This window comes from Hetaerina americana, unplaced genomic scaffold (genome assembly GCF_022747635.1).
Source record: "Hetaerina americana unplaced genomic scaffold, ioHetAmer1.1.p SCAF_10, whole genome shotgun sequence".
NCBI classification, from domain to species: Eukaryota; Metazoa; Arthropoda; class Insecta; order Odonata; family Calopterygidae; genus Hetaerina; species Hetaerina americana.
In genome coordinates this window covers 76463596-76491326 of record NW_027286070.1, presented here as the reverse complement: position 1 = coordinate 76491326, position 27731 = coordinate 76463596, and the positions used below count along the sequence as shown (strand labels likewise).

Sequence of the window (27731 nt, the reverse complement as noted above, 5' to 3'; positions counted from 1 at the left end):
CACCCATGTGCGAGCATGTGTGTTTCTCGTTAAGTTGTCATCTCTCCTGAATTTCGTTGGACTTTAATTCTCCGAGTAAAGATGCGCTACGTGACAATAACAACTACCATACTGGTTCACTAATGTGTAATCATTGTAGTTTCTCGGGCAGGCTAAATACGGACCTAGAGTGATCATTTGTCGTTCTTGTATGGTATGGCGCGACCACTAGAAGGTAGTGATGACGAATTAGAAGTGAAGTTTAACATCAACAAAAACTACGCGGAGAAATATGATAATTGGCGAAGGAAAGAAGAACTCCAAAAGTGTAAGTTGTTTGTCAACAACATGATGCTAGCACTATAGCTGTCAATTCCCTAGTACATGAACATATGTGTTTTCAGTTAAGGACCGTTATGGCAAGGATGCTTTGGAAAGGTGTGAAGAAGAGAGCAGTAGCTCCTCGTCGGATGACGATTTCGATTCGATGGTAAATGATTGAGACTAAGTTATCGTTGTCTATGTTAACCTTGTGTTGTTAAAAATTTTATTTTAATAGGGCGTGCCGCAGGAGTTCGACAAAGAATTTTACCACACACTTTCATGTTTGAAATCAAGAGACCCAAAAATTTATGACAAAAGCATGAAGTTTTTTGAAAACGTCGATTTCGTTAGAAAAGGATCGGGAAATAAAACTGAGAGTAAACCAATGTTCCTGAGAGACTACGAAAGGAAAGTTATTCAAGAAGGTGGCATACTGTCGGACGAAGGTACGTTTAATGTTCAATGTATTATGTACACAATTTACGTGTAGCTTCACTTATAAGGGTACTGCATCTAAATGCATTTCTGTGATTCGACTGTCAGCTGCTTTTCCCCCGGAATATTCCATAATATCCATGGTGCATGGTATTAGAAAAACAAGGAGGAAGTTTCGGGTCAATCAGTAGTGGCTCATACGATTTTTTAATTCACATTCGGTTCGATTTCATTTTATTGCAGGTGTTATCGTTTTTTCAAAAAAATCAATATGGTTGATTAATTTGTCACATGTAGTCAAAGGGCATCGTTGTATCACTATTTCTAAGGTCGCATGTTGGATTATATTTTCTGTTTTTATGGTAGAGAGAGGATACAACGTTGGCCTAGATTCCAAAGAATAATGTACATTGGCAATATCATTGTTAGTCTGCATTGTAGGTCATGTATAATGCTATAGTGGGTGAGATCGTTTAAGGTTAATCTTCAAGAACAGTTTTTCTCAAAATCTTGCAAGTCCAAGAATAGTAGGAAAAATCTAAGTCTGTCACACTTGCCATAAACAAGAGGTGTACAGACAACCTTCTTAGTTTGAATGTAAATAAAAGTGAAATAGTACACTTAACATGCAATAAGAACGTGTCAGATGATCTGCTGGTAAAAATCAATGACCTATCAATTGAGCGTGTGACAGAATGCAAATTTCTAGGGATTTCTCTGTGTGCAAATATTCTTTGGGATACTTATGTAAAAGCCCTTCAACACAAGCTCAGTTCAACTTGCCATTTATTAAGACACCTGCATGAAACTACAAGTAAAACTGCACTACTCTATTTATACTATGGGGAAATTTATTCAAATATTACCTACAGTATAATATCATGGGGATCAGATGCTATTTCTCAAAACATCTTTAAAATGCAAAAGAAAGCTATTAGAATAATAACCAGGAAACCTCACAATCCTCCATCAAGGCCTATTTTCCGTGAATTAAATTTGCTACCACTCCCGTGCATCTACATTATGTTTTTAATTCTATATATAAAGAATAACATTGGCAACTATTCTCTTAACTCTGCCTATCATCATCATTACACCAGAGGCAGGGATGACTTACTTTATGGGAATATAAGAACTAAAGCATTGAAATTAGGACCCACTGAAATGGGTATCAGATTATATAACAAACTACACAAAAGTATCAAGGATACAAAGGGAACTGCTGCATTCAGGCATAAATTAAAAAGATATCTACAGTGCAATATGTTCTACTTGGTCGATGAATATCTCAACAACATTCTCGACCAGTAAGTTCATACTTTTAGTTTCCAGCAATGGTCATGGTCTGATTCATGTTGGTGATCAATGATTTTTCTGAATTTGATATAGCATGTGCATTTTACAGCCAATGTTCATGGGTTTGTACCAAACATTTATGTAACTATGATCATCATTTCTTTTCTTATGTATCTTAACTGAGCGTGTGTCTTTGCTCCTCTTTGACGTGCCTTATATCATGTACATACACCACCCACCTGGTATTTGTGTATTGTGATCTCTGGGCAAATAAAAAGTAATAATAATCACTAAAGTAAGGAAATGAGATGGCTGGCAACACAGCTGCATATCATCTGCACTTGTATGTATATTAATTCTTCATTAAGCTTAAGTTGACAGTTGATTTGATATGGTGAAGTAAGCATCCCATTATGTAATGTCAAAAGTGATTAGGACAACCCTTATTCTCTTAACCTTAAAGAGATGCTGAATGATGCAACTTTGAATTCTTTGTATAATAGATGTGGATGGTCTCCTTAATGACTAGTACCAGAAATTAGACCTGCATGTCCTTTGTGCCATTTGTGCTAATCCCTAATGTGCCAATTGAAAGCCTTTTCCTGTTGTTAAATGTATTGGTAGTTAATAGTTATTGATATTCATGCTATTCTGTTATGTTGGTCCCACAAGGCACTCAGTAATACTATTTCTGACTGTGTAATGAGTAATCATTCTATGTATGAAATGACATTGTTGATCGTTACTATACGCAGTGGTAATAAGGATTATGAATAGTAATGCTGTGAAGACTATTTTTATGCTAAACAAACAAAATTTCACACAAGGTTAAACATCAGGACATATTCTACAATGTAATAAAAAGCAAAGGGTAACGGGCTATAAGGATTAATTTTTATTTGTTAAAAATGGAAGGGGAAAGCTTCAGGAGGATGGTTGAGGGAGAAACAGTGACAAAACATTGAAGGCTGAAAGGGGAAGATAGCCACTCTGTAAGATTCATCTGGGCTTAAGCTAATTAGCATTTGATAGGAATTAATGGAGAGCTGCCGTCAACCAATAATCAGATTATAGGAGTAATGATAATGAGCATTGGACAATATGAAGTCCACCCTGCCAGAAAGGTTAAGCAATGCATTCAGACAAAAATGGATGAAAGAGAATTATTAGTAGTCCTACATGTACCGCCTCTTCCTCTGATAAGTGCCAGCCAAAACAGGTTGTATGCTTTGGACTCCTCCATTAACATTGTTGGTGAGGTAGACCTAGCATGCTTTAAGGTTTTAGTTCAGCTGTCGCCGGACAAAACACACAACCAGTGACATGATATGAGGTGGGCACCTGCCAGGACTATCAAGCAGTAGTCGCCCGGCCTTTCCAATCAACCCCCGCCGCACCCTAGCCTACTCCGTTGTTTGGGCAATGACTGAGGCTGCTCCTTGTACATGGGCCAGGCCTTACAAGCTCGCGGGTCTCAGCGTCGGGATCCTGTCCTTCCCTCGCCTCCCACGTGCTCTCTCCTGTCTCCCTCGTAGGAGACCAGAAGCACCGGCCCTGTCCTTCCCTTGCCTTGCTCGTGCTCTCTCTGGTCGCCCTCGTAGGAGACCAGAAGCACTGACCCTGCTCTGCCCTCGCCTCCCACGGCTCTCTCCGGTCTCCCTCTTAGGAGACCAGAAGCAACAACCAACCTTGTTCTCCCCTTCTCCTCCCAGTGTCCTTCCCGGTCTCCCTTGTATGAGTCCAGGCTGCGTGCCTATCCTATGTGTTCTGACCTCACCGACACCGGCCCGCTCAATTAGTAAGTTACCTTTGTAATCCAATTGTTTGTAATAAATGATTGACCCATCAACCACTGGTGTATTCACTCAGGGGCACTGAACTCTGTGTTGTCCACCCCTACGACACATCATAGTTTTGTTTATGATTTGGTGTTTCCGGTGAATGTTCTTCAAAACGCTGCCATGTTCATAGCCAAAGAATGAAAATATCTTTTGGGATCCTTATTGGTATGAGAATTGTTTAATACATGTGGGGCTACTGAGAAAATAAAATAATATTTTTGTTCAATGCCCAAAAAATTCATATTTGGAGGTCTTCCATTCTGTGGAAATTGTTAAATACCAGCCTCCTCCCTCCCCATGAGCTGCAACCTTGAACAAAAAGGTAGCAAGAAGCTTAGTAAACTGGGCAGTTTAGCAATAGAATATTGTTGGTATAAGTTTAAAGCTGAACCTCCAAACTTGGTCATTATTCAGGTCAAAGTGCCAACAAGAATTCTTGGAAAATAACTAGAAAAGAATAGGTTGATCAACTGGAGTAAATAATGGTGGTAGTTGAATGGCCACTAGGATAAAGTAATAGTTCTACTGGAGGAATGATTTAAACATTAAGAACCCCATTTTTAAACACCAAAACACTGTACCATATTTCAGGCAAAGGCATTATGAATATCAGGTAGACTGTATTTAGACTGTTCAGCTACTAGCTGGTATTAGTATTTTTGAATGAAGGTGTTCCCAATAAAGGGCTAACATTGATAATTTTAGCTTTTTTGCTAGGAAAATAGTTGGAATCATGTAAATGATTGGGAAACCTGCTATAGGACTGAAGAGTTATTCAAAATATGCATACATTGGCCAGTGGGTGAGTAAATTTGAAGACAATAGGCTTTCTCTAAAGTTTTGTGATCATGATCACAGGGGATTTTTCTTGAACAATTCCTTAATTACAGCTAGGGAAGAGTATAGGTTTTCACTTTACCTTCTTTTATTTTAGTATTTTTCTGTTTGTTTTCTGTCATCAATTGTGTCCTTGTTTTTATAGTTGTAAATTTTTGTACAGTTTATGCACTTGCTAATTTTCTATCCGTAATTTTGAATGATGTTATTAATATTTAAATTATGATTAATATTGATAAGCCTTACTCACATGATTAAAATGTAATTCTGGTGTCCCACATAGATGAAGAGCCTGAAGAAAGGGTGAGGGATACAGATCAAGCCCCATCCTATTTTGAAGAGCAAGATGCCATTAAGAAAAGTTTTAAGGAGGTACTTCACACGGAAGGAGATGATTGCAAGGAAGGAATAGGAATTGGAGGCCTGTTTTCCAAGAAAGTCAAGTCTCATCAAGAGCTGGTATGCTGTAATATCCCAGTTGAAATTACCCAAAGTTTTTGGAATACACGTGTACATAATACACGTGTACATTTGTATAATTACATAAAATCATGAAATCCACTTCTTTCAGTGCAGGACAAATTCTTGGTAGTGGATGTAGGATAGTCACTCATTTGAACACATTTTTGATTATTTTGAGTTACAATCATTATTGAAATTTTTTAATTCCCCCAAAGACATTTATTTTCTTAGGTAGCAATTCTGAAGAATGCATGGTGTCATAATCTATTTTAAATTTTCCCTACAGGTAGTGAGATGCTGTCTGACAAAAATGTCTCATTACATTAGCTGCTTACTGTACTGTGTCATTTAAATATAATATTTTACTTTAATTTTAACATCATAGAGATATCCTAGCCTTGTTGTTACATGTGAAGACTTTTAATTTCTTATTAATTGATAGTGATTCCACAAAAACCATCACCGTACGAATCAGTATCGTGCATTTCTTCTTTGAAATGTATGTAAACTCTGTCCTTTGAAAATCTCTTGGGACTTCAGTGCAGAAGTCTTTCCTCCTGGTTATGTATAATTAATTAGAAGTTCACTGGCATCCTTCAAGAATAACACCTCTTGGAAGGACAAAGCAGTGAACAGACTCAAAAATCTTGAGGTAATGATGAAACTGGTCAACTATGCGGTTCTTGGATTCAGTGCTTGAAGTGGGTGTTTGTTAAAACTTAAGTTAATCATTCATGACTCCCCAAATCCATCTCACCTATAAGAAGTGAATGGCCGCCACGCCACCCAAACTATTCCAGTTAATAATCCTTTCAATCATAATCTAAGATACTTTACTTTGAATAAATCTATGCATAATCATTTCTCATTCTTTTTTGTTGATTTGCAGAAGTACATAAAGTTTTATGGCAAATAATTAGTAGTTGAAGGAGCTGATACAGATTTAGCATAGCTCTCATTTTCTCTTCGTGGAGTGCATGAATATGCCTAAAAATATAATTTATTCTCTTTGTGATAATATTTTAATGCCTACAAACACAGTATTTTTATACATGATACCCATTATTTGAAAACTCATTCATATCTGGATAAAAATAACATGGGTTCTGGAACCAAAAGACAAAACTCATATTTCCTCATTGAATTTACTTGAAGAGAATAAGCCCACTGTATTTCTGCGCACAGGTTACCTGTGTATGTTAGGGAAGTTTTACAACTCAGAAATTAGTCCCTCAAAAATCTCACCTGTGTTTTCTCGTTTTATCATTAAGCTTTTGAATATCTTCTCACATGATTTGCTTGTTGATTGCTTTGATCATATATACTTGGATCCTCATAAAATATGCATGATATATATATTTTTTATGAGGGTCCAAGAATACCATACTTCTCATTAAACTTCCAGTCATTTTTATATGAAAGTTTTCCAGTCAAAAGTTCATTTATTCATTTATGGTCAGCTCTCACTGTCTTGGTTCATTTTATTTAATTAATAAATCATTCCGAGTGTATAATTCTTCATTAATATAACTCATTATTATATATGCCAGTTACATATTAATTATCATTGATTATAAATAGCATCATATCTTATTTCATGGCTGTATTGAGGAAATTCTCTGGACTGCCTAGTGCTAACATGAAGCGAGGCATATGCATAAATAAATATACATACTTCCCTTCATGTTGTTACGAAAACATTTATGTATACTTGAAATGTTTTCAGCTGCACGTTGGCTGCAATGCCAGTCATTGTATAGAAGCTGATGATTCATTTTCTGTTACAATACCAGGTTAAAGAGAAAAGTTCTCAGACTGACAATGGAAGGCTGCGATTTTCAGTTTAAAAAAATGATTTCATTTTTCTACGTTATCTCCCTTGACTTCAACACACTTGGTCCAGCGTTTCTCCAGCATCAGTATTCCTTTATGGAAGAGAGAGCCCGGGAGACTGAGAACATCCATCTCCAGCCCTCTTAACTTCTTCATCGGATGCCAAGCGCTTCCCAGAAACAAATTTCTTCAAGTTTGGGAACAGTTGGAAGTCTGAGGGTGTTAAATCAAGAGGATAGGGAGAATAGCCGAGCAAATTGTACCCCAAATCCAGTAGTTTTACCATCACCAATGCGTCTCTGTGAGCAGGTGACAGCAAGTTGTCCTGTTGAAAGATGATTTTTTTCTTCCTCAAGTCAGGCCTCTTCTCACGAATTTTGGTATCCAGCTGATCAAGAAAGTTGGAGTAATATTCGCCTGTAATTTTTCTGCCTTTTTCAAGGTAATCAATTACAGGATCCCTTTTGCATCCCATAACATGCTGGCCATGACTTTTCCAGCTGATGCGATTGACCTCGCTTTCTTTGGCGCTGAACCACCAGCTTCTACCCCCTGCTTCGACTGCTTTATTTTTCTGGCGTGTAGTGGTAGACCCATGTCTCATCAATGGTGACAGATCGCCGTACAAAATCAATCGGTTCCCTCTTGACTCGGTCCAAATGTTGCTGCAAAAATCTTACACTAATTTGATTTTGATCAGCATTCCTCAAGTGTGGCACCCACTTTGCACAGAGCTTTTGCATCCCTAATTATTTGTGCAGCATGTTTTGTACCCTTTCTTCTGATACCCTCATGGCATCGGCTAACTCACTTTCACTCGCCTATCATCCAACGCAATATCATGCGCCTCTCCGATGGTTTCTGGTGTGGTTGTGGTTTTTGGCTGTCCGTCATGTGGGTCACCGTCATGGTATGTACGACCACGTTTAAATTCAGTTGCCCTCTTTTCATCATTGACATTGAAGGAGCAGTCCCGATACACTTTTGTCAACTTAGGATGAGTTTCCTTAGGGGTTAATTCATCCAAACCGAGGAATTTTATAACCTCATGCAATTCAAGTTTTTCTGATTTAATGAAAAACACAAAAGACGTCTACTGCAACAATACAGGGTACATTCTGTAAGTAATGCAATTATTTTTTATAGTAATTTATTGAACAGATTTGCACAAACACTTAAAAATTCTTCAAAGTACTGTCGTTGGGCATGTACACATTTTTTCCGGCAACTCTGCCATGACCGGTACGCGCCCTGGAAGGGGTCTTCAGGGACCTCTCTCATGGTCTTGGCTGATTGGATCTCTTCTGTGGACGAAAAACGGGTTCCTTTCGGGGCTGCCTTAAGCCGAGGGAACAAAGAGAAGTCTGCTGGGGCGAGGTCAGGACTATAGGGGGGGGGGGGGGGAAGGGCAGCGTTGGCGCCTGGTGTTTGGCCAGGAACTCGTAGTGCGTTGTGCATGGTGCGTTGTGCATGGTGCGTTGTGTATGGTGCGTTGTGCATGGTGCGTTGTCGTAATGGAGTGGCCTGGTAGCGGAGATATCTTTTCTTGTCCTGATGACTCAACAAGTAACAATGCGAAACACGACAGTAGACTGCAAGTGTAGTACATTGGCAACCATCTTGATACTCAATCAATGGTCCTAGTTCAGCAATTGTGGAACACGAGCCACAATTGTAGTCGGTTTTGCCGGTTGACGGCCGCCCAGAGGGCTGTTCGTCGTGAACCTCTTCTCTCTGCCCTCCTATGAAGGCCTTTAGCCACCTCGAAACTTGAGAGTGGGACAGAGCAGAGTCCCCAAAGTAAGCCTCGCGAATCATTTTCTTAGTCTCCTCAAGAGATTTTTTCAGTTAAGCACGAAACTTAGTAATTGCGAAGCGTTGCTTGATTGTCAATTCCATTTTTTTTCGTGACATGGTGGGCGAGCAGAGGTTTACAATAGATGCCCTGACATTTTCACAGCTTGGAGAGCACTGAGACCATTTTCGTAGCAATGCTTGGCTTCCCCCCCCCGCCCCCCCCCCCCCTACTCCAAGTGGTTCGATCCCACTCCGACCAATAGGAGAGGCGTGGGAAATTCAATTGCATTACTTTGGGAACGCACTCTGTAAGTGTAAACAGACTTTTTGAGAGGTCAAGTTGAAGCTTGTCTTATGAACTACTGAAACGTGCATCCAGGCAGGAATCAAATTTTTGCTGTTTGGAGCTCCATCTCTTGTGTCAGGCCGAGAAATTTTTACCCCCCCCCCCCCTCGTAAGTGGTGACAAGGTTGGCCACTGAGTAGAGTTATTATAAAAGTATATTAGTTGTTATTATTTTGAACTCGAAGAACTGAAGCTTACTGTAGTATAATTCTTGCATGATAATTGTACTTTAAGTTTACACGACAGAAAATATTTATTCAACATGCTTACAATGTTACATTTGAACATTTATATAACTTTAAAGTGTATGACAATACAATTTTTATGAACATTAAATAGATGTGCAATGATGGCAATTCAATCAATTATACCATTAAATGAAGATTTTATGAATGCTTAATATTTAGTGATGCGAAAGATTGTAAATATGTTCAACGTTATTTGTTAGGTTAAGATGCTAAAGGTCAATAAAATTTTATAATCCTTAACAGTAGTGCTGAATAAATAAAATTAGTGGATAATATACTGTAATTTCATAGAATATGCATAGCGCTTTTAGTTGATCTTGTCGTTTCTTTCTCCTCTGAGTTAAATGGATCTTTGCAATGGCTCTTAAATGAACATGTATGGTTGCCTGCTAATTTACAAACCTCATCTTCCTGAGTTACTATGCATGTTTTATCCTACAATATTATAATGCTTTAATTTGAATGTGCATATAATGTGTTAGAGGTTTTCAGAAAATAACCGTTACCTTTTCTGTATATTCATACTGTACTTCAATGCTGTTTGGGATGATTCATTATAAAAGCCATGTTTCCTTTTTTCTTATTTTAAAATTTTCCCCCTGCCCAGTGCATTGTAAAGATATTTTTAAATTTAGGTTCAGCATGTCTGCTGGGGATAGAAAAGATAATTGTATGTATTTGTTAATCAGGAAAAGGAAGAAGATGAGTATGCTGCGTGGTTGCTTGGTAACAAGGAAGAACTGAAGGATGTTGATGAAGAAAATAAGTTGTCCCACTTACGTTCATATTGGAATGATCCAACTCTTGATCCAGAAGAAGTCTTCCTCAGGGACTACATATTACAAAAAAAGTAAGAGATGCTTGCGCAACGCACGTAGAGAGTTACCATCCAATATCATTTCCAGGGATTTCTGAGAAAATGAACACATCAACTTCATGGAAAGGAATTCATGCTTGGTAACTTTTGCTCATATTGGCCGTTCAGGAGCTTATAAAATGAATTTTTGTGGTACCTTATTTAATGTGCCAGTTGTATTAATAACCTCAATTGAATAATTGGGGTCCATAAAATGTAATCCTGCTGTTAGTGGTGCTATTAACTTCTCAGTAGGAACGCAAAATGTGCCCATTGGTTCTTTGTCTTATATAACCAACAGAACTTAGTATTTTCATGCAGACAGTGTATCCATCCTGTTTTATATTGTGATCAGGCCTTTTTTGCCTTTTTAATTGAACCAATATCTGAAGAACAAGCATGAAAATCATGAGATGTTGTTACTCCAAAAAGGTTACATTTAATTCTCTTATTTCCCCAAATGATAAAATTGTTAAAGCTGAAAATATGGAATTTAGTGTATATGAACAGGTTGCATGAGTATAATGGAAATGTTTGGTTTTTTTCAGAACTTATTATTGAGAACTGTTAAAAAGAATACAGTTAAGTCTTGATAACTCGTTTGCTGACTATCCAGTTGGTGGTTTGTCCTTGTTATTCTCTCTTCCCAGCCCCTCAAACATAATTAAATAAAATTACAATCATACTGATAATTGAATCCTTGGAAACTTTGATGCACTTAAAAATAATACGCTCAAGTTTGAAATGCCTCAGCTTTCTTAAAAGTCTTCAATTTCGATCACAAAATCCAAAGTTGTCAAAGGTATTTAATGTTTTAATTTCAATATTTTTGTATAATCCGCACTTTCCCATTACCGTTTTACTCGCATTCATTAGCCCTGAGGATTCCACATTCTCCATTAATTCAAACAAATTCATGGTTTTACGATACAACTAGTAAGTCATTAACTATCTACACTGCTTAATTTTAATTGGTATCATCTTTTCTTTTACCAATCTTTACCTTAATTGGTTCTTCCAATTTCTCTCCCCCTACTCCTTCATCTATGGGTATACATCGAAAGTTTGTCTGTTTTCTGAGTCACTTATAACCTTCTGTTACGAGTGTTTATTTCCTTCAGTTTGCTGATGCGGACGGCCTTGTGGCCTAAGTACTCAAATCCGAAGCACACCCTTGTCTTTTGCTATCCCTTGGCTTTGCTCAATTTCAGTAATGTTCTCCCAGTAGTTGGGACCTTTTTCAATGTGTGAGTAAGTGTTTTCCTGAGTGTTCGTGAGTGTATCTGTGTTTTTCCCGGCACGGAATTTATCCCCGTAAACATCCACGGAAGCTATGCATGTGATCATAACCCAGGCATCCTTAGCGGAGTCCATTGATCTCTGTGAAGGATCCCATTTTGGGTCTGAGTGTGTATTTCTGTAGTAGGTCACTGGCCGGGAAGTAACATTCTCGCTAACTATTACAGAAGGGTATTCTGGTTGAAAGAGGTTGTGGTTGGACACTGTCATGGAATTTCTTTTCCCACAAACCATCACAGCAAATTTTTGTTTTCCTTTTGAATGAGAGGTGATAATTTATTATGGCCAGAGGAAATTTTCTTAAAACTTGAAATTTCACCAGCCAAATTGAATCATAAGAACTTTTTTGCTAGATTGTTTATATTGAAATCCAATTGTAAATGTATTTCATTATGTTTGTTACGTATTCCTAATTCCTTAGGTAGAAAACTAAACTAATTGGGGCGATCTGTGTGCATAACACAAATGTGTCGATGAGGTTAACTGATACAAATTGATGTTTCTGTTAGGAATGGGAGTGAAATGTTCCCAAAATTATGTTCAAAATTATTGTATATGCAATGTATGAGCTCTACCAAAGACAGATTTAAATAATTTTATGTTGTATTGCTACCAACCTTTAAAAGATATTGGCTCATGATGGCTCTAATTTGGATTCGCACACTTTCTCTTTGGATGTTTTAGTGCATCTGCTTCGTCCAAATAGCCTCTCATACTTAGGGACAAGAGATGCACGTGTGGTCCCCATTCATTCATCCATTTGATGCTTACATTTGGAAAACAAATCCCCTCACTGGGAGGTGCAGTAGTGGTGGGATGCATCACATGACAGTTTCTTGCTATTTTCCCTGATCTCATAAATATTAAAGTTCCTTCATTGCGCGATGAAGTTAGAATGCCCAGAAATGAAAATCAATGGACAGAAATGAATGAGGGTGTGGGGACTGGGATTACCAAATGATGGTTGTTTAAAGAGTTGAATGGCTAGTGCAAGTTAAGTCAATTTTAACTTTACTTGTTTTTAATATGTGAATTTAAATAATTAAAGTTAATGTGTACCATTATATCACACTCCCCAGTGGCGTGACTCTAATGACTGCCATAGAATACTCACGTAGGAGTTTTTATGAAAACTATGGAACATGAGTGAGTTTGAATTCTTCTTCACCTGCCCAGGTTCCAGCCAGGGGTTAAGAAAGGCAAGGTGCATGTGATTGAAAAGGAGGAAGATGAAAACAGCTCCTCTGGTGAAAGTGCACCGAATGGTGAACTCTTGGAACAGGAGGAGGCGGAGATTGAGGCAATGGAAGAATTTGAACACAAGTTCAATTTCAGATTTGAAGAACCTGATCAAGAGTTTGTAAGTAGCTGATCATTCCTTAACCATTTGGATATTGTTTCAGTAATTTAAAAAAATATAGATTTTAACACCTGTTTTATTAGAAAAAGTCACCAATCTAAAAACACTAAAGGATGGACTTAGTCATGGACCATTCATTATGAGCGATAAACTAGAAACATTTGCACAAAGCTATTCAGGAAGGGTAATCTTAATTTACTGCACTTGTGAAATTATTTAATTAAACTACAAACTTAAAATGTAATCATTAGTTGTGAAAAACTCACCTTATGTGTATAAGTTGGTAAACTTTGGCTTTCATGTATGATGATCAAAGCCACAAGAATCCAAAAGTTATCATTTTGTTTTAAGCATCGACTGGACACCGAGAAACCTCTGACTACCACAAGTTTAACTTTCAATTTTTATTGAAATTGAGGTAAAAATTGATGATTCAACAGCAATTATGAAGATAGGCAGCTTCCCTTGGCTATGTTATCAATTTGATTCATAGAATGGCATAAATCTGGGGAATGGAGAAAAGCAAAATGTGGGGATTGCGAATATTTGAGTGTGTGAATGGATCGTCATATTTTAAATTTTTGAGAATAAGTTAACTCCCAAAACAGGCATGGAACAGTTTCTTTTAATTTTTTCAAGAGAAATGGAATACTTTGATTGGTATAATTCCCTAGATTGTAGGAACGCTCCTCAGGAGGTCTGCGTCCCTTGTCTAGGTCAAATGTTTATCCCATTCCCCAGAGCTTCTTTATCATGTACCCCTTTTTTATTTATGAAGCCTTGGCAAAGTCCTTTTAACATTATCTCCTTGAAAGGAATAGCACATGTGATGGGGGTAGCCTCCCATAGAACACCAATGGATGGGTTGTGAGTGTAGGGAGGCAGAAAATTGTTTTAGAGTATCATGATGATGTTTCTGCTGGATTAAATGAGGTCTTTTCATGATAGAGCATGCTCTATCATCTTGTTATGTAAGCAAAAATGTGTCAGACATTGATTAAAAAACAATATTAACGGAATTGTATGACTATGGCCTAATAGTGAATTGCTTGACTCATAGGTAGTGGAAGAGAATTTATTCATGTCAAATAATGTATTAAATCCTACCATACTTTGCGTGATGGTGATTCACTTTACTTTTGTCATTATAGGGGCAAAAATCACTTCAAGATTCTTTTAACCAGATAACTCATATTGTATGAGTAATTGCAAACAGACTTATCATTCAAATTGTATAATGAAACATGCAAGTCATCTGTTTTGTTTAATGCACCTCAGCAATGTTTATGGCTAACCAAAGTTAATAGAAGTAGTTAGTTTACTGTGCTGGCATTAATGTTGAAGGATGTTAACATTTTCGCCAGTCTTGACATGCAATCAACTCTGGCATCAGTATATAATATAGAATTGTTAATAGATGACTTCACTAAAAAATTCAAGATATTGGCTGTCCATAAGTTTATACTAGGAGTTTGGTGAGCCCTGGCTACTACCGACATGTTAATAATGACATTTCTGTTAAGATCTTCATTGAGAGGTGGCGAAGAGAAAGTGGAACTTAGTTGACATTCAGTTGTCAGCACAGTCAGGAGCTCAGCCAATAAATGTCGCTGATAAATGCTGCTTTTGAGATAGAGGAAGCCCTAGCAGTGATGCTACGAGGATAGGAGTGTTTATCTGCAGCTGATGGAAAGCTTGAGGTCTGTAGACTATCATAAGTCAGTCTTCCATCAGCCTCGGTCAAATGCTCTCAGCCCTGCTGGAAGGATTCCATTTTTTGTGCCATGTCATAGGTACATGGTTGAAAAACCAAGAAATATGTGGATCATATAGTTCACTATATAAAATACAATGTGAGGTGCAGGAGTGAAAAAGTGATATCACTCTATAACATTTTTCACTGTTTTAACAGGCTAGAGAGTAAGGGTAACATTTAGAGTTCCATAATAAGCTGATAAGGTATATGGTAGTCCAGGGGTAGATAGTTGGACTACTGACCGGATGGCCCTGGTTCGATTCCCGGGTGAAGCCTCTCTGGGCACCTGCAGCTCCACCCAAGCTCTGTGATTTTTTGGGTACCAGATCATCCTGGGAAACCATAGCCATCTCCAAGGGAAAGGAACTGCCCCCCCCCCCCTTACCCTGCTAATGTGTGCATTTCACACACCATTAAGCCTAGCAGTAGTATTGGGTAAACTACCATCACCTACCAAGCCGACCTACTGGCTGATTACTGTGTTTATGGTTTTTTTTCAATAAGTGGCTTACATTTGGAATTGCTCTTGGCACTTCCATGTTAAGGAGTATATGTGCATAACTTTGAAATGTATTGAAGGTGATGGAGATGTATGATTTTGATGCAGCAGGGGTTGCTTATTGTAATGAAATTTGGAAGTTGTTTTCTTTAGAGATAATTGAATAACACATCTCAAAAATTTCTGTAGCAATTCTTAAGAAATTTGTCCTTGGAATTCTGGTCATATTAAAAACTAAAATGGTAGCAAATGATTAAAAAAAAGTTACCTTTAACTGCGAATCAGTGGTTTGTTTGCATGATGCGTGGACTTAAGGATGGCAAAAATACTCCTGTTTTAATGATGAATTTTGCATTTGAAATTTCCTTATTTATTCGTAGTGTTTTAAATCCTAAAATCCAGAAAAAAAATAAAAAATTATGAAATTTCTCGTCTGAATTTTTATCATATACAAGCCTACCTGTATATTAATGGGTGGGACTGCACTTTATATTTCATTATGTCATGATTGACTACAAAGAGCCAAATGGCGTTTTGTAAATCCCTCTGAACTCAGGAAGCCACTTTTGGCTTAGGGATGAGCATGCTACATACTGGTCTGTGTTGTTCTCTGCCTTGTCAGTGTGGGCTCATGCTTATTTTTTCAGATTAAGCGTTATCCGAGAACATTGGATCACAGCTTGAGGAAGAAAGATGATAAAAGAAAACAGAAGAGAGATGAGCTAAGAACCAGGAAAGAAATAGAGAAACAGAAGCTCAAGGAAGAATTAGGCAAAGCAAAGGAATTGAAGCAGAAGGAGATAGAAGAACGACTCAAGCAGATATGCAGCATCACTGGAAATGCAGATTTAGGGTTCAAGGTAGGCCATTATTGAATCATTTAAAATGAGAAATGGGAAACTAGTAACTGCCTGTAATGTCAAATTAAAGAGACTTATATTACCTCTTAAAATAAACACCTTCAGGTGTAAAGGGAAAAAAATGATCATTAAGTTTCATGATGAGCCAATCATGATTTTTAATGACTTACCTTGTACATCAGCCGGTCAGCATGATGATATATTTCTGAATTTGAAGCGTAATAGAGTGGAATGGTGTTTTCTTCTCTATTGTTATGTCTACGAGACCTGTCGAAAAAGGAACTGATTTTCCAGCACACGGTATTGGTGCCAGGGCAGTGTTTGCAGTGCACCGGGACTGCAAATTCGATGGAAAGATACATTGGTTATTTTACTTCAGTGATGATGGATTTCCACAAAGTTAAGCCTGAAAACATCGAATATAGCTTAATGCTCACGTTTGATTTTTTCTCTTGTCTTCGAGCGAGCCGGCCTGCTGGCCACTGAGTGAGGTGATGTTATACTCGCTCTTTGCTTTTCCATTTCTCTCAAGATGACTAAACGACTTGATTTTGTTGGGTCTTACACGTACACCCATGAATCATTTCCAGCACAGGACCTGCTGGACACTACCAACACTAATCCAGAGTTTCCGAACACCTTGATAACGGAATGACCAAACGAAATCAACTCGTTCAGTCATCTTGATAGAAATTGAGAAGCAATGAACACATACGACAGTACCTCACTCGGCTGCCAGGAGGCGGCAACTGGCTCACTTGAAGGCAGGGAGAAATTCAAGCATGCTGTCTCCTTCCACTGTGCACCGTGGAAGGAGACAGCTCAGCGCAGGTGTAGCATTATGACTCTGCGATGGGAAATTCAAGGTCGGATACTTTTTCGAAGAGCCTCATCCAACGCAGCTTAGTTGAGTCACCTAAAATGGAGGCAGAGAGAATAAAAATTGATATGAACCATTTATGACTCTTGTGTGATGTTACCTGTGAATTTATGTTATTTTAGTCACGATTATTCTCAGTAAATTGGTAAATATTTCTGCTCCTTTTCATATAACTCTTGAGGGAGATGATCTAAATGACGATTTTGATCCAGAAGAACATGACAAGAGAATGAAGGAGATATTTTCCGATGATGCCTTTTATGCCACTGAAGAGAACGTGAAGCCAGTGTTTCCAGGAATGGATGAGGAGTTGGACATAGGCGAGTTTAAAATTACATTAATTAGTTTTTTGTGTTCATATTGCAGTTCCTTTTGGAAATACTACCTTGATCAAAAAGTTCCCGGAATAACCACCGTGTGGCGCTCCCATCGTTCCGATTTGAGTTCTGTTTTTTTGTTAAATTGGTACATCTGTTGTTGATATTCCCTTTAAATCTTAGTGTCATAACTTGACATTTGCAAAAGTTACGTAGCCAAGAGTACATCTATCTCTGTGTGTGTTGGCGATTTTTTACAATTTCAGAAATGGATTTAAATTTGCAACAACGAACTTGTATTAAATTTTGCGTCAAAAACGGATTTAGTGGCGCACGGACGTTGGAAATGTTGGAAAAGTGTTTCGGCAACGATTCTCTAAAAAAACGGTCGTTTACCAGTGGCACGAGCGGTTCAGAAGTGGTCGTGAGTCAATCGAAGATGATGAACGCAGTGGCAGACCATCGACATCGAAAGTCGGTGAAAAAATTGATAAAGTAAAAGAAATGTTGGTCAATAACCGCAAATTAACCATCAGAGAAATAGCGGAGGACTTGAACATTGCCTATGGATCCGCCCAAGACATTGTGGTTAATGATTTGGGTTTCCGTCGTGTAGCAGCAAAGTTGGTGCCAAAAGACCTCAATTTCATGCAAAAAAGAGACCGTGTTGACGTCGCAAAAGACATGATTTGCGAGGCTGAATCCGATCCCACATTCATCAAAAGGATCATTACTGGAGACGAGACGTGGGTTTATGAGTACGACACGCAACCCAGACATCAGGCAAGTGAATGGCGTTCACCAAATGAGCCGAGACCAAAAAAACCACGTCGTTTTCAGTCAAAAAAAGAAGGCAATGCTGACGGTTTTCATGGATTACAACGGTGTAGTGCATCATGAATTTTTGCCAGAAGGCCAGACAGTAAACAAAGAGTATTATTTGGGCGTTATGAGACGTTTGCGTGAAGCAATTCGCCGAAAGAGACCAGAAATGTGGGCAGAAAACTCGTGGATTTTGCACCATGATAACGCACCGTCGCACAGTGCTATCATTATTCGTAATTTTTTGACGAAAAATGCAACAAATACCATCCAACAGCCACCGAATTCACCTGATTTGGCTCCCTGTGACTTCTTTCCGTTCAATCGAGTTAAAAAACCATTATGGGGAACGCGTTTTAGCAGCCGAGAGGAAGTAATGGAAAAATCGCAGGAAGCACTGATGGACATACCGAAAACCGACCGTAACTTTTGCAAATGTCAAGTTATGACACTAAGATTTAAAGGGAATATGAACAACAGATGTACCAATTTAACAAAAAAAAACAGAACTCAAATCGGAACGATGGGAGCGCCACACGGTGGTTATTCCGGGAACTTTTTGATCAAGGTAGTATAATGTACAGGGTGCAGAACTTAAATCCGGATAAGCACGTGTTTCCTCTAATGAGATTTCTTTGCTCGGTTAGCGATGCCTTCCCCAGACTGCTGCTCCAAAGAATTATACTTGGCCGCAATATCGTAAACAGTTGATGTGGGGTACCACCAGGAGAATCAAACTATTTCCAAATATAACACCCAGCATGAACACTTTTGGTAATAGTGGCTCTTCGTTTCTCCTCCGCACTTGTACTTATCATCTCGGCCATTTTGAGGTTTGTGACTGTTTACTAGATGCCTATATCTTTCAAGAATGCCAATTGCGACCCCCTAATGGAAGTACATTATGGAGGGAAATCCAAATTGAAATTTGTCCGGATTTATGCTCTGCACCCTGTACTGCCTTGCTGGCTTTTAAGGCTGTGACAATGTTTTATACAGCTACATGTGCCCCTACCATGTAGAAGTTAACGTGGCATGTAGGCAAAGATGGTTTATTATTGGACAAACTGGAATCTCAAATGGTTGTTGCCATTTTAATTGTGTAAAAAAGCCTTGGTTGACGATTTTACTAAAAGGTTGCATCAATATGATATATTGAAAGATAATTATACTACGTATTTGCTTTTACAATTGTTGCAAGATAATGTGTTCTGATCCTTATTCTTGCAATTTCAAAATCAGCAGTCTGTAATTTCATGCTGCTATGTGTAATAAAACAAGATGATAAGTTAAAGTTTGCTAATTGAACTGTTGTTTCCATTGAACTCATTTGTTGGCAGTAGGCGAGGATATGTTTTAGATAAATTTGATTCATATTTCAGAGGAATGGGACAATTGGGGAGTGGATGAAACACATGGAGACGGTTCTGTGGACCAGAATTATCCCCACTCCTCGGGTGCTGTCGACAATGGTTTGCATTCTGAAGATCCCAATTTCAATGTAAGATTTCTGAATACCCTTTTAAATATTTCTCCATGACATATCACATTTCATCTAGATATTAAGTCATTATTTGCCAATGCATCCATATTAATATTGTTGTAATGCCTTTCTGAGGTCTTTTTGTGCTACTATTGTCCCAAAAATAACAGGGCTGGAGTCTTAATTAGTCATTATTATTGTGTACATGTACAAAGTTTTTGGCATTGATTCTCTTTTCTGTCGATGTAGAGGAACTTTTAACTCCAGTTGCTGTATCAGTCTCTCTCTCTTTCTCTCCCTGGTTTGCTGTTTATGTTGGTCTTCATCTAAGTTTATGCTGTATTGCCTCACTGCCATATATTGATTATTATAAAAGTATTACTTTATATGTTGAACTTGTTTTTAGGGCTCCTATGTACTCTTTATGTTCATTTTGGCTCATAATTTGTTAAAAGTACATGGTATTCATTATGCCAAGTACTGTGGAGCCTCACTAGGCCAGCATAATCCATTCCGTGATCTTTTTTGTGAAGTGAAACACTCATTTGGTGAAACAAGTTTTTGCATGTAAATTAATATGAAATACAATAATGCATTCCATACGGAAAAAAGTAAATTAAGTACAAGGTTTAGTCAAAGAAAATTATGTATGCATTGTTTAGGATCTTGGATCACCTTCACCTTTTCTTCTATCGCGGAATGAAGCATCCGGTAATGAAAACTCGATTTGCAGAAGCAAAAAAAGAATCAAAATAAATTGTTAATTATTGATGATATGTACCTAATTCCTTTTTACTAGAAAGCCGTCTAGAGACATTTGTTTTCGTCAACACTTCAAGGTTTGGTAAAAATACAACTCAAAATGATCGTTAAATACATTTATGGAATGCATCGCCACTGCAGCATTATGGCGATGCCATTATGTCGACGCATGGTGTGATAGAAAAATTTCCTGTGACCTCCACATCACATTTGGCTTGTTGTTTGGGACTTGAAATTGTTGAAGGCTCATGGTGATTCCGAATGGTAAACAAGGGGTTTTTGATTTTCAAATTGCCTCTTGCATTTGTGCAAGATAGTAGTATGAGATGGTCGTTTATCGCCTTGTGGTCAGGCAGTGCATTCTCTGTGCTCAAATATAGCATTGCTTTGGCATCTTCTTCCTGAAGATAACTGTCTCGTCACTGTTAAAAAAATGTGGCTCATAGCCCACAGAATCTATCATCTTTTTGAAATCACCCTATGAAGTTCTCAGCTGTCGTTGACTCAGAGATTGCTGCTTCTTCATGTCTCATAATGCCGTGGATGACAGTTCTTCTTGTAAACTTCTCGAACCACGCACGGCTTCCCTTAAATACTTGTTCGACTGTTGATGATCCTGACATAAAGTAACAGGGTTGGCAGAAATCACTTCCTTCTCACAATTATAGTCTCGTAAATGAGGTCACATTGCAATTACTTTTTATTTATGCATATGAGAAACAACCTTTCAACATTGTCGAGAATATGAATACGAGAATAGATATACTAGAATAGATAATGAGATACTAACATAGATACTATATGCGAGAATACTACCTTGATCAAAAATTTCCCGGAATTTATTCAGAAAATTAAAAATACAAGTTTATTCATCTAAATCTATATTGTCCCCTTCAAAGTAATCCCCATCGACTGCAACACACTTATGCCAGCGCTTGATCCAATCCTCGAAACATTTTTTATATTCGGCTTTCGGTATGTCCATCAGTGCTTCCTGCGATTTTTCCATTACTTCCTCTCGGCTGCTAAAACGCGTTCCCCGTAATGGTTTTTTAACTCGATTGAACAGAAAGAAGTCACAGGGAGCCAAATCAGGTGAATTCGGTGGCTGTTGGATGGTATTTGTTGCATTTTTCGTCAAAAAATTAGGAATAATGATAGCACTGCGCGACGGTGCGTTATCATGGTGCAAAATCCACGAGTTTTCTGCCCACATTTCTGGTCTCTTTCGGCGAATTGCTTCACGCAAACGTCTCATAACGCCCAAATAATACTCTTTGTTTACTGTCTGGCCTTCTGGCAAAAAATCATGATGCACTACAACCGTTGTAATCCATGAAAACCGTCAGCATTGCCTTCTTTTTTGACTGAAAACGACGTGGTTTTTTTGGTATCGGCTCACTTGGTGAACGCCATTCACTTGCCTGATGTCTGGATTGCGTGTCGTACTCATAAACCCACGTCTCGTCTCCAGTAATGATCCTTTTGATGAATGTGGGATCGGATTCAGCCTCGCAAATCATGTCTTTTGCGACGTCAACACGGTCTCTTTTTTGCATGAAATTGAGGTCTTTTGGCACCAACTTTGCTGCTACACGACGGAAACCCAAATCATTAACCACAATGTCTTGGGCGGATCCATAGGCAATGTTCAAGTCCTCCGCTATTTCTCTGATGGTTAATTTGCGGTTATTGACCAACATTTCTTTTACTTTATCAATTTTTTCACCGACTTTCGATGTCGATGGTCTGCCACTGCGTTCATCATCTTCGATTGACTCACGACCACTTCTGAACCGCTCGTGCCACTGGTAAACGACCGTTTTTTTTAGAGAATCGTTGCCGAAACACTTTTCCAACATTTCCAACGTCCGTGCGCCACTAAATCCGTTTTTTACGCAAAATTTAATACAAGTTTGTTGTTGCAAATTTAAATCCATTTCTGAAATTGTAAAAAATCGCCAACACACACAGAGATAGATGTACTCTTGGCTACGTAACTTTTGCAAATGTCAAGTTATGACACTAAGATTTAAAGGGAATATCAACAACAGATGTACCAATTTAACAAAAAAAACAGAACTCAAATCGGAATGATGGGAGCGCCACACGGTGGTTATTCCTGGAACTTTTTGATCAAGGTAGTAGATAGCATAGATACTCTTGTCACTCTATTTGAAACTATCTATCTCTTTAGTCTTGCCCATTCTCTTGAAGAAAAGGCCAATCATTGATATCAATGGGTTTTTACAGTGGACACTTGATCAGCCATGTTCACTTCTTGTTCCAAATTTTCTTTGATTTTATTGATACTGTTATTTTTTATTTTTATTCTCATATGGCTCTCTTCTTGCAGAGTTTTCTTCAGGATCAATTTTAACTATGCACAAAATATTATTAAACCTTGTACAAAAAAATCATTAATAATATGTTTGAACACAAATTTGGAAAAATGTGTGATCACTAATCAACACTAAGATCCTAATGGAACAAGTGCTAAACACACACTGCAGTAGCAGGTACGCAATGAATCCGGAAATTCCCCTCTCCTTATCACTCGTTATGCAAAAAGTTGCTCCTTAAGCGAGTCAATTTCAGGGTCAATATTTTTGCCTGTTATGAGAATTACTTGCTTTGCAAAGTGCTCATTAGCAAGATTCCAATGTACTGAAAGAGTTGACATCACAAATTACAGCTATCCTAGAGATTATATTAATTAATTAGAGTCTTAAAAAGTTTTTCTGTATTTACCAAAATATGTCCACTTAACAATCAAATGGTTAGTTTTTTGTTTTTATTACATTGGCTAACTAAAATTATGGCATATTCCCTTGTAACTGATTATTTTTACTAGATTTTATAGTTTCAAAAAGGGAAGGAAGTGTGATCCCTTAACGGTAATGAGGTCACTAATAGAAAGGAATATAGAAAACTATCTGAATGCTTTGGATTGTTTATATGATTTCAAGAAAGCATTTGATAGAGTTGATTTGGTAAAATTTATGAATACATTGGAGAAATTAGAAGTAGATAGGAGGAATGGGTGACTTCTCCTCAATATGTACATGTCTCTGACTGTTCAGGTGTGAGTGGTGGATGAAGAGTCGAATTGTTCAAGGTTATTTGCAGTGTGTTGATTCAGGGGCGTTTATCCAGGCCATTATCACCCATGCTTTTCTGCATCTATGTGGAGGAAATGATAAAATAGGCGTGATAGGAACTGGGGATCAATGTATTCCACCAGTGGGCTAAAGTATTTTATAGCTTGCAATTTTCAATCAATGTGGTTGAAAATAATTATAATATTTCAATCAATATTCCAGCTGTATATTATTAAAAATTATGAATAAACTGTTGTTACCTGAAATATAATTCATGAGTTCGTCTTAATACCTCACGTTTTGCAGATGTGCATTTGAAGTAGATGGCTATTCTTTCCATGTGATTTTGCAAACCTCCATGTACATCAATAATTAATGATTATGGGAGCGCGTGGCAGAAAAAGTTTTGAAAATTGCTCCAAAGAAGAGTGGAAGTAAAAGAAAATGTAGTTTTGAGCTTGAAACAAAATGAAATCGTATGATAAAATGGATGCAGAGGTTTCTGTTGGTAGATTGATTTTGCAAAATATCCAATTAGGAAAAGAAGATTGAGGCCCGTGTGTTTGCTCTTAAGTTTGAATAACTGGAATAAGCCATGCATTTATTAAGGTCCATTAATGTAGAGGGAGACCATCCATAATCCTCCTCTTGAGTTTGAGGCTGTTGATATTATTCTGTGCCGGCATTTGTCAACTAATGGCGATCACCAGCACACATGAATAGACGGACTGGTTACTTAATTCCATGTTCAACATTCATCTGTTGAAACATGATTGAAACCTTATGGAATTGAATTATCATTAACTTGCTTGTGTTCCACAGAAAATCAGCTGAAATATTATTTAAATATTTTAGTGACAACAACCAATTGTGTGAATGAATACATTTTGTTGGCAGCTTGTAAAATTAATGTGTATCAGAGAACAATGGTGACAGTGTACTGTGCGTTTTTATAGTTTACAATTACCAAAGAAAATTAACACAATTTTTCTTTTGTTGAACTCTCTTATTTTAATACAATTTGATCTTCAAGTTATTTTAATAATTCAAATAAATTCAATAAGTTAGGCAATTCAATTTAGTTCTTATCAACATTGTTTTTTTTTGAAGATTCTTATAATTTACTACTGGCTTAATTTTAGGAGAAAATTGTCAATAAAATTTATTTAAATAATTCTACTTCATATTTAAATGAAACCTTCTTACACTTGGGGGGCTCTACTGTGTCATACGAAGCCATTCCCTATCAATGCTGTTCAAAGAGAATGGGTGTGAGTATGATATGTTAAAGAAGGAAAGTTTGTTCCTCAAGGTGAGCATAACCTTTTCTAAGACCTGTTCGTAGTTGTATGGAAATTAATAATTTCTAAAAATGACAATTGTCTTCATTATAAATCCCCTGTTGGATCTCATTGGGTATTCAGATTGCACTTGAATGCTGCAGTGATTCACATGAAGCTTGGCCAAGAAATATTTATGGGTAGATTCTATGATATCACTCTAAGCAAAATTGTTTCTTCAAAATTAATAACCCATCCTGGGCATTTGATAAATGGTTCTCTGGCTGATATTTTTTTATTCTAGATGGACTGTGAATATGATCCAAAAAAGTTATTTCAACAAGAGATGTTGACAGCATGTCAGAAGAAGTCAAAGTGTGAAAAAGGAAAAGGCCGTCGTTGGAGAGCCAGACAGTCTCGTCTTGCTATGGGCCTCATGAAGAAAAAGCCTCAGTTTGATCCCATTGCAGTCCTTTCAAAGGCAAAGCTGTGCAAAGGTGATGTTGCGACTGCCTTTGAGAAGTATGTTGATGAATATTATGGATTGGAGTATGAAGATATTATAGGAGGAGACCTCCCATGCAGGTTCAAGTACCGAAAAGTGATTCCCAACGACTTTGGGCTCTCCGTGGAGGAGGTTGGTTGAATTTTGAAATAATAATGGACTCTGTAGATCCTATGGGTCATCATTGTCCTTAAACTTTATGAGAGTATCACTTGAAAATTGCTTTGAAAAGTTTCCACAGGCATCATTATTTTTCAGTTGTATATGCGGCGGTAAAATTCAGGGGTACCTTGGGGCTACTCTTTGAGTTTTATCCGTGGCATACCTTTTTTAAGTTGAAAATGATTACATACTTGTATTTGCCTTGTCTCATCGTATGCTAATTGTTTGCTTGTTTTCTAATAATCACAGATGTATCTAAATGTTTTGTTTTACAGATTCTGAGTGCTGATGATAAGGAATTAAATCGATGGTGTACTTTAAAGAAAACTGTACAGATACGACCGGAGGAGAATGAGAAATATGATCTGCAGGCATATCGTAAAAAAAGCTCCAACTTGAACTTGAAGAAGAAAGTCTTCCGTAGTCTATATTCAAGGTATCCGCTTTTCTGGATTGATGTCCATTAAACAAATTTTACCTCTGTTATTCATGTAGATTTGTTTTTTCATCAAGATTAAATTAATGCATCAATTTTTAGTTTACTGGTGGCACATTATACTTGGAATAATACAGGATACCCTGTTCATATTGTTAGCGCTATTATTATATATTTTGCTTTTTGCAGCCCTGAAGAAGAAAATGGAGAAGATTCAGCAAAGGTAAAATTCAAAAAAGGTAAAAGAAAAGAAGTGGTGGCAGAGGAACCATCACTCTCTCAAGCTGATGACTCTGGTGCTTTAGAAAGAGGAGAGTATGATGATGCCATGGCAGTTGGTGAGGTAGGAGAAGAAGAGGAACACCCAGTTGAGGGCACTTCAAAGAAGAAGAAGAGGAAAAAGAGGAAAAGAGACGAGGGTGGAAGGGTTAAAGCAGCTCCACAAGAAGACCAGGGCAATGAAAAGTCGATTGATGGGAAAGCTGTAAGAGAAGAAATCAAGGATCCAGAATGTGAAGGGAAGGAAAGATTAAATGTAAAAGAAGCAATTGTCAATGAAGGAAAGGGAGAGAAGAAAAGTAGGAAGACAAAAGATGTAAACTCTCATAAAAGAAAGAAGAATGAAACTGGAATCAAAGATGGGAAAATTAAGAAACAGCATGATCCTACAAATTATCTCTCAGCCTTATCAAAGTCTAGGCTAAAAGCATATGGGATAAATCCTAAAAAATTTGGAAATAAATTGAAGTACAAGCAGTCTGTTTAAAGTTAAAGTTTTTTAAATGATATGTCTCCATTTCCAAAAATGTTTAAAAAATTTTGTTTTCATGTTGCAAGGTGTACATTTTGATAGAAATTATGTACTGATAAGGTGGATATGCTTTTTGAAACTGTTCACTAGATGATTGTAATTTAATTCTGTCCCTATAGTGATTGAAGGTGATGTGCTCTTAGTTGCTTAGAAACTAAAAACAATTGTATGCATGCATGAATGAAAATAAGAAGATAATGAAATTTTTAAAGATTTACAATCCTTAGTTCTTTATTTGTTGTATGTGTTTTTTAGTCTCTTACTCATGGAAATATGCAGCATTTTCTGCTCCTTCTACAGTCCCAAAACTGGAACGTCTATGACCTTAAGTCAGTAGATGAAGGTTTCAACTACTTTTATTCAATTTTCAGACACGATTTTGAATTGTGTTTTCCAGGAACACATCATAAAATATTTCATAGAACAAAATGTAAGCCATGGCTAACTGACGAGATCTGTTACTACTCAACTATCCTTAAGAAACTTGCTATCTCCAGTAAAAGTTCAAACAATCATGAACAAAGGTTACTCTATAAGGAATTTCAAAAAGATTACCATAAGCTGATTTCTACCACGAAAAGAACTTATAATGATAATAAGTTACTTAATTCCAATAATAAGTCCAAAACTGCATGGGAAATAGTTAATGACTGTAGAGGTAAGAAAAATCCACAATGCACTCTCCCAAAACTTTGTAACCCTGAAAATAACACTGCCATAAGCTATTCATCTTTAGCTAATAAATTTAACAAATACTACGTATCAGCTCCCTTGCCTAACTATTTCTCCTGTCAATGTGCTTTTTGCAAATGCACCATCATGAATGTTCGTTTGCCAAGCCCTGTTCTGAAACCAATCTAAAAACTATTGTCTCCTCACTCAGAAACAAATCCAATACTGGCCCAGATGAAATTCCTGGTAAAGTTGTTCATCATTGTTTTGAAGCCATAAAAGCACCCCTTTTATTTTTAATTAATGAATCTTTGATACAAGGGATTTTCCCATCCCAATTAAAAGAATCAAAAGTAGTGCCCATTTGTAAAAACCATGGCTGTCAATGATTCGAACAACTACAGACCAATAGCCGTCCAAAATACATTTGTTAAAATATTCAAAAAAGCCATGTATACGCAAATAGCATCTT

General features: G+C 37.4%; 1 protein-coding gene across 1 annotated transcript; it reads left to right on the top strand.

Moving 5' to 3' along the window:
• LOC139700280 (protein KRI1 homolog) lies at nt 1-26807 on the top strand. The gene is made up of 12 exons (XM_071598915.1): nt 1-307; nt 384-469; nt 539-749; nt 4996-5171; nt 10088-10248; nt 12730-12913; nt 15816-16028; nt 17090-17228; nt 19430-19548; nt 24978-25310; nt 25616-25776; nt 25966-26807. Exons 1-12 carry the CDS (start codon nt 196-198, stop codon nt 26540-26542), a joined length of 2472 nt encoding a protein of 823 aa, XP_071455016.1. The 5' UTR covers nt 1-195; the 3' UTR covers nt 26543-26807.
• The last annotated feature ends 924 nt before the right edge of the window (nt 26808-27731 follow it).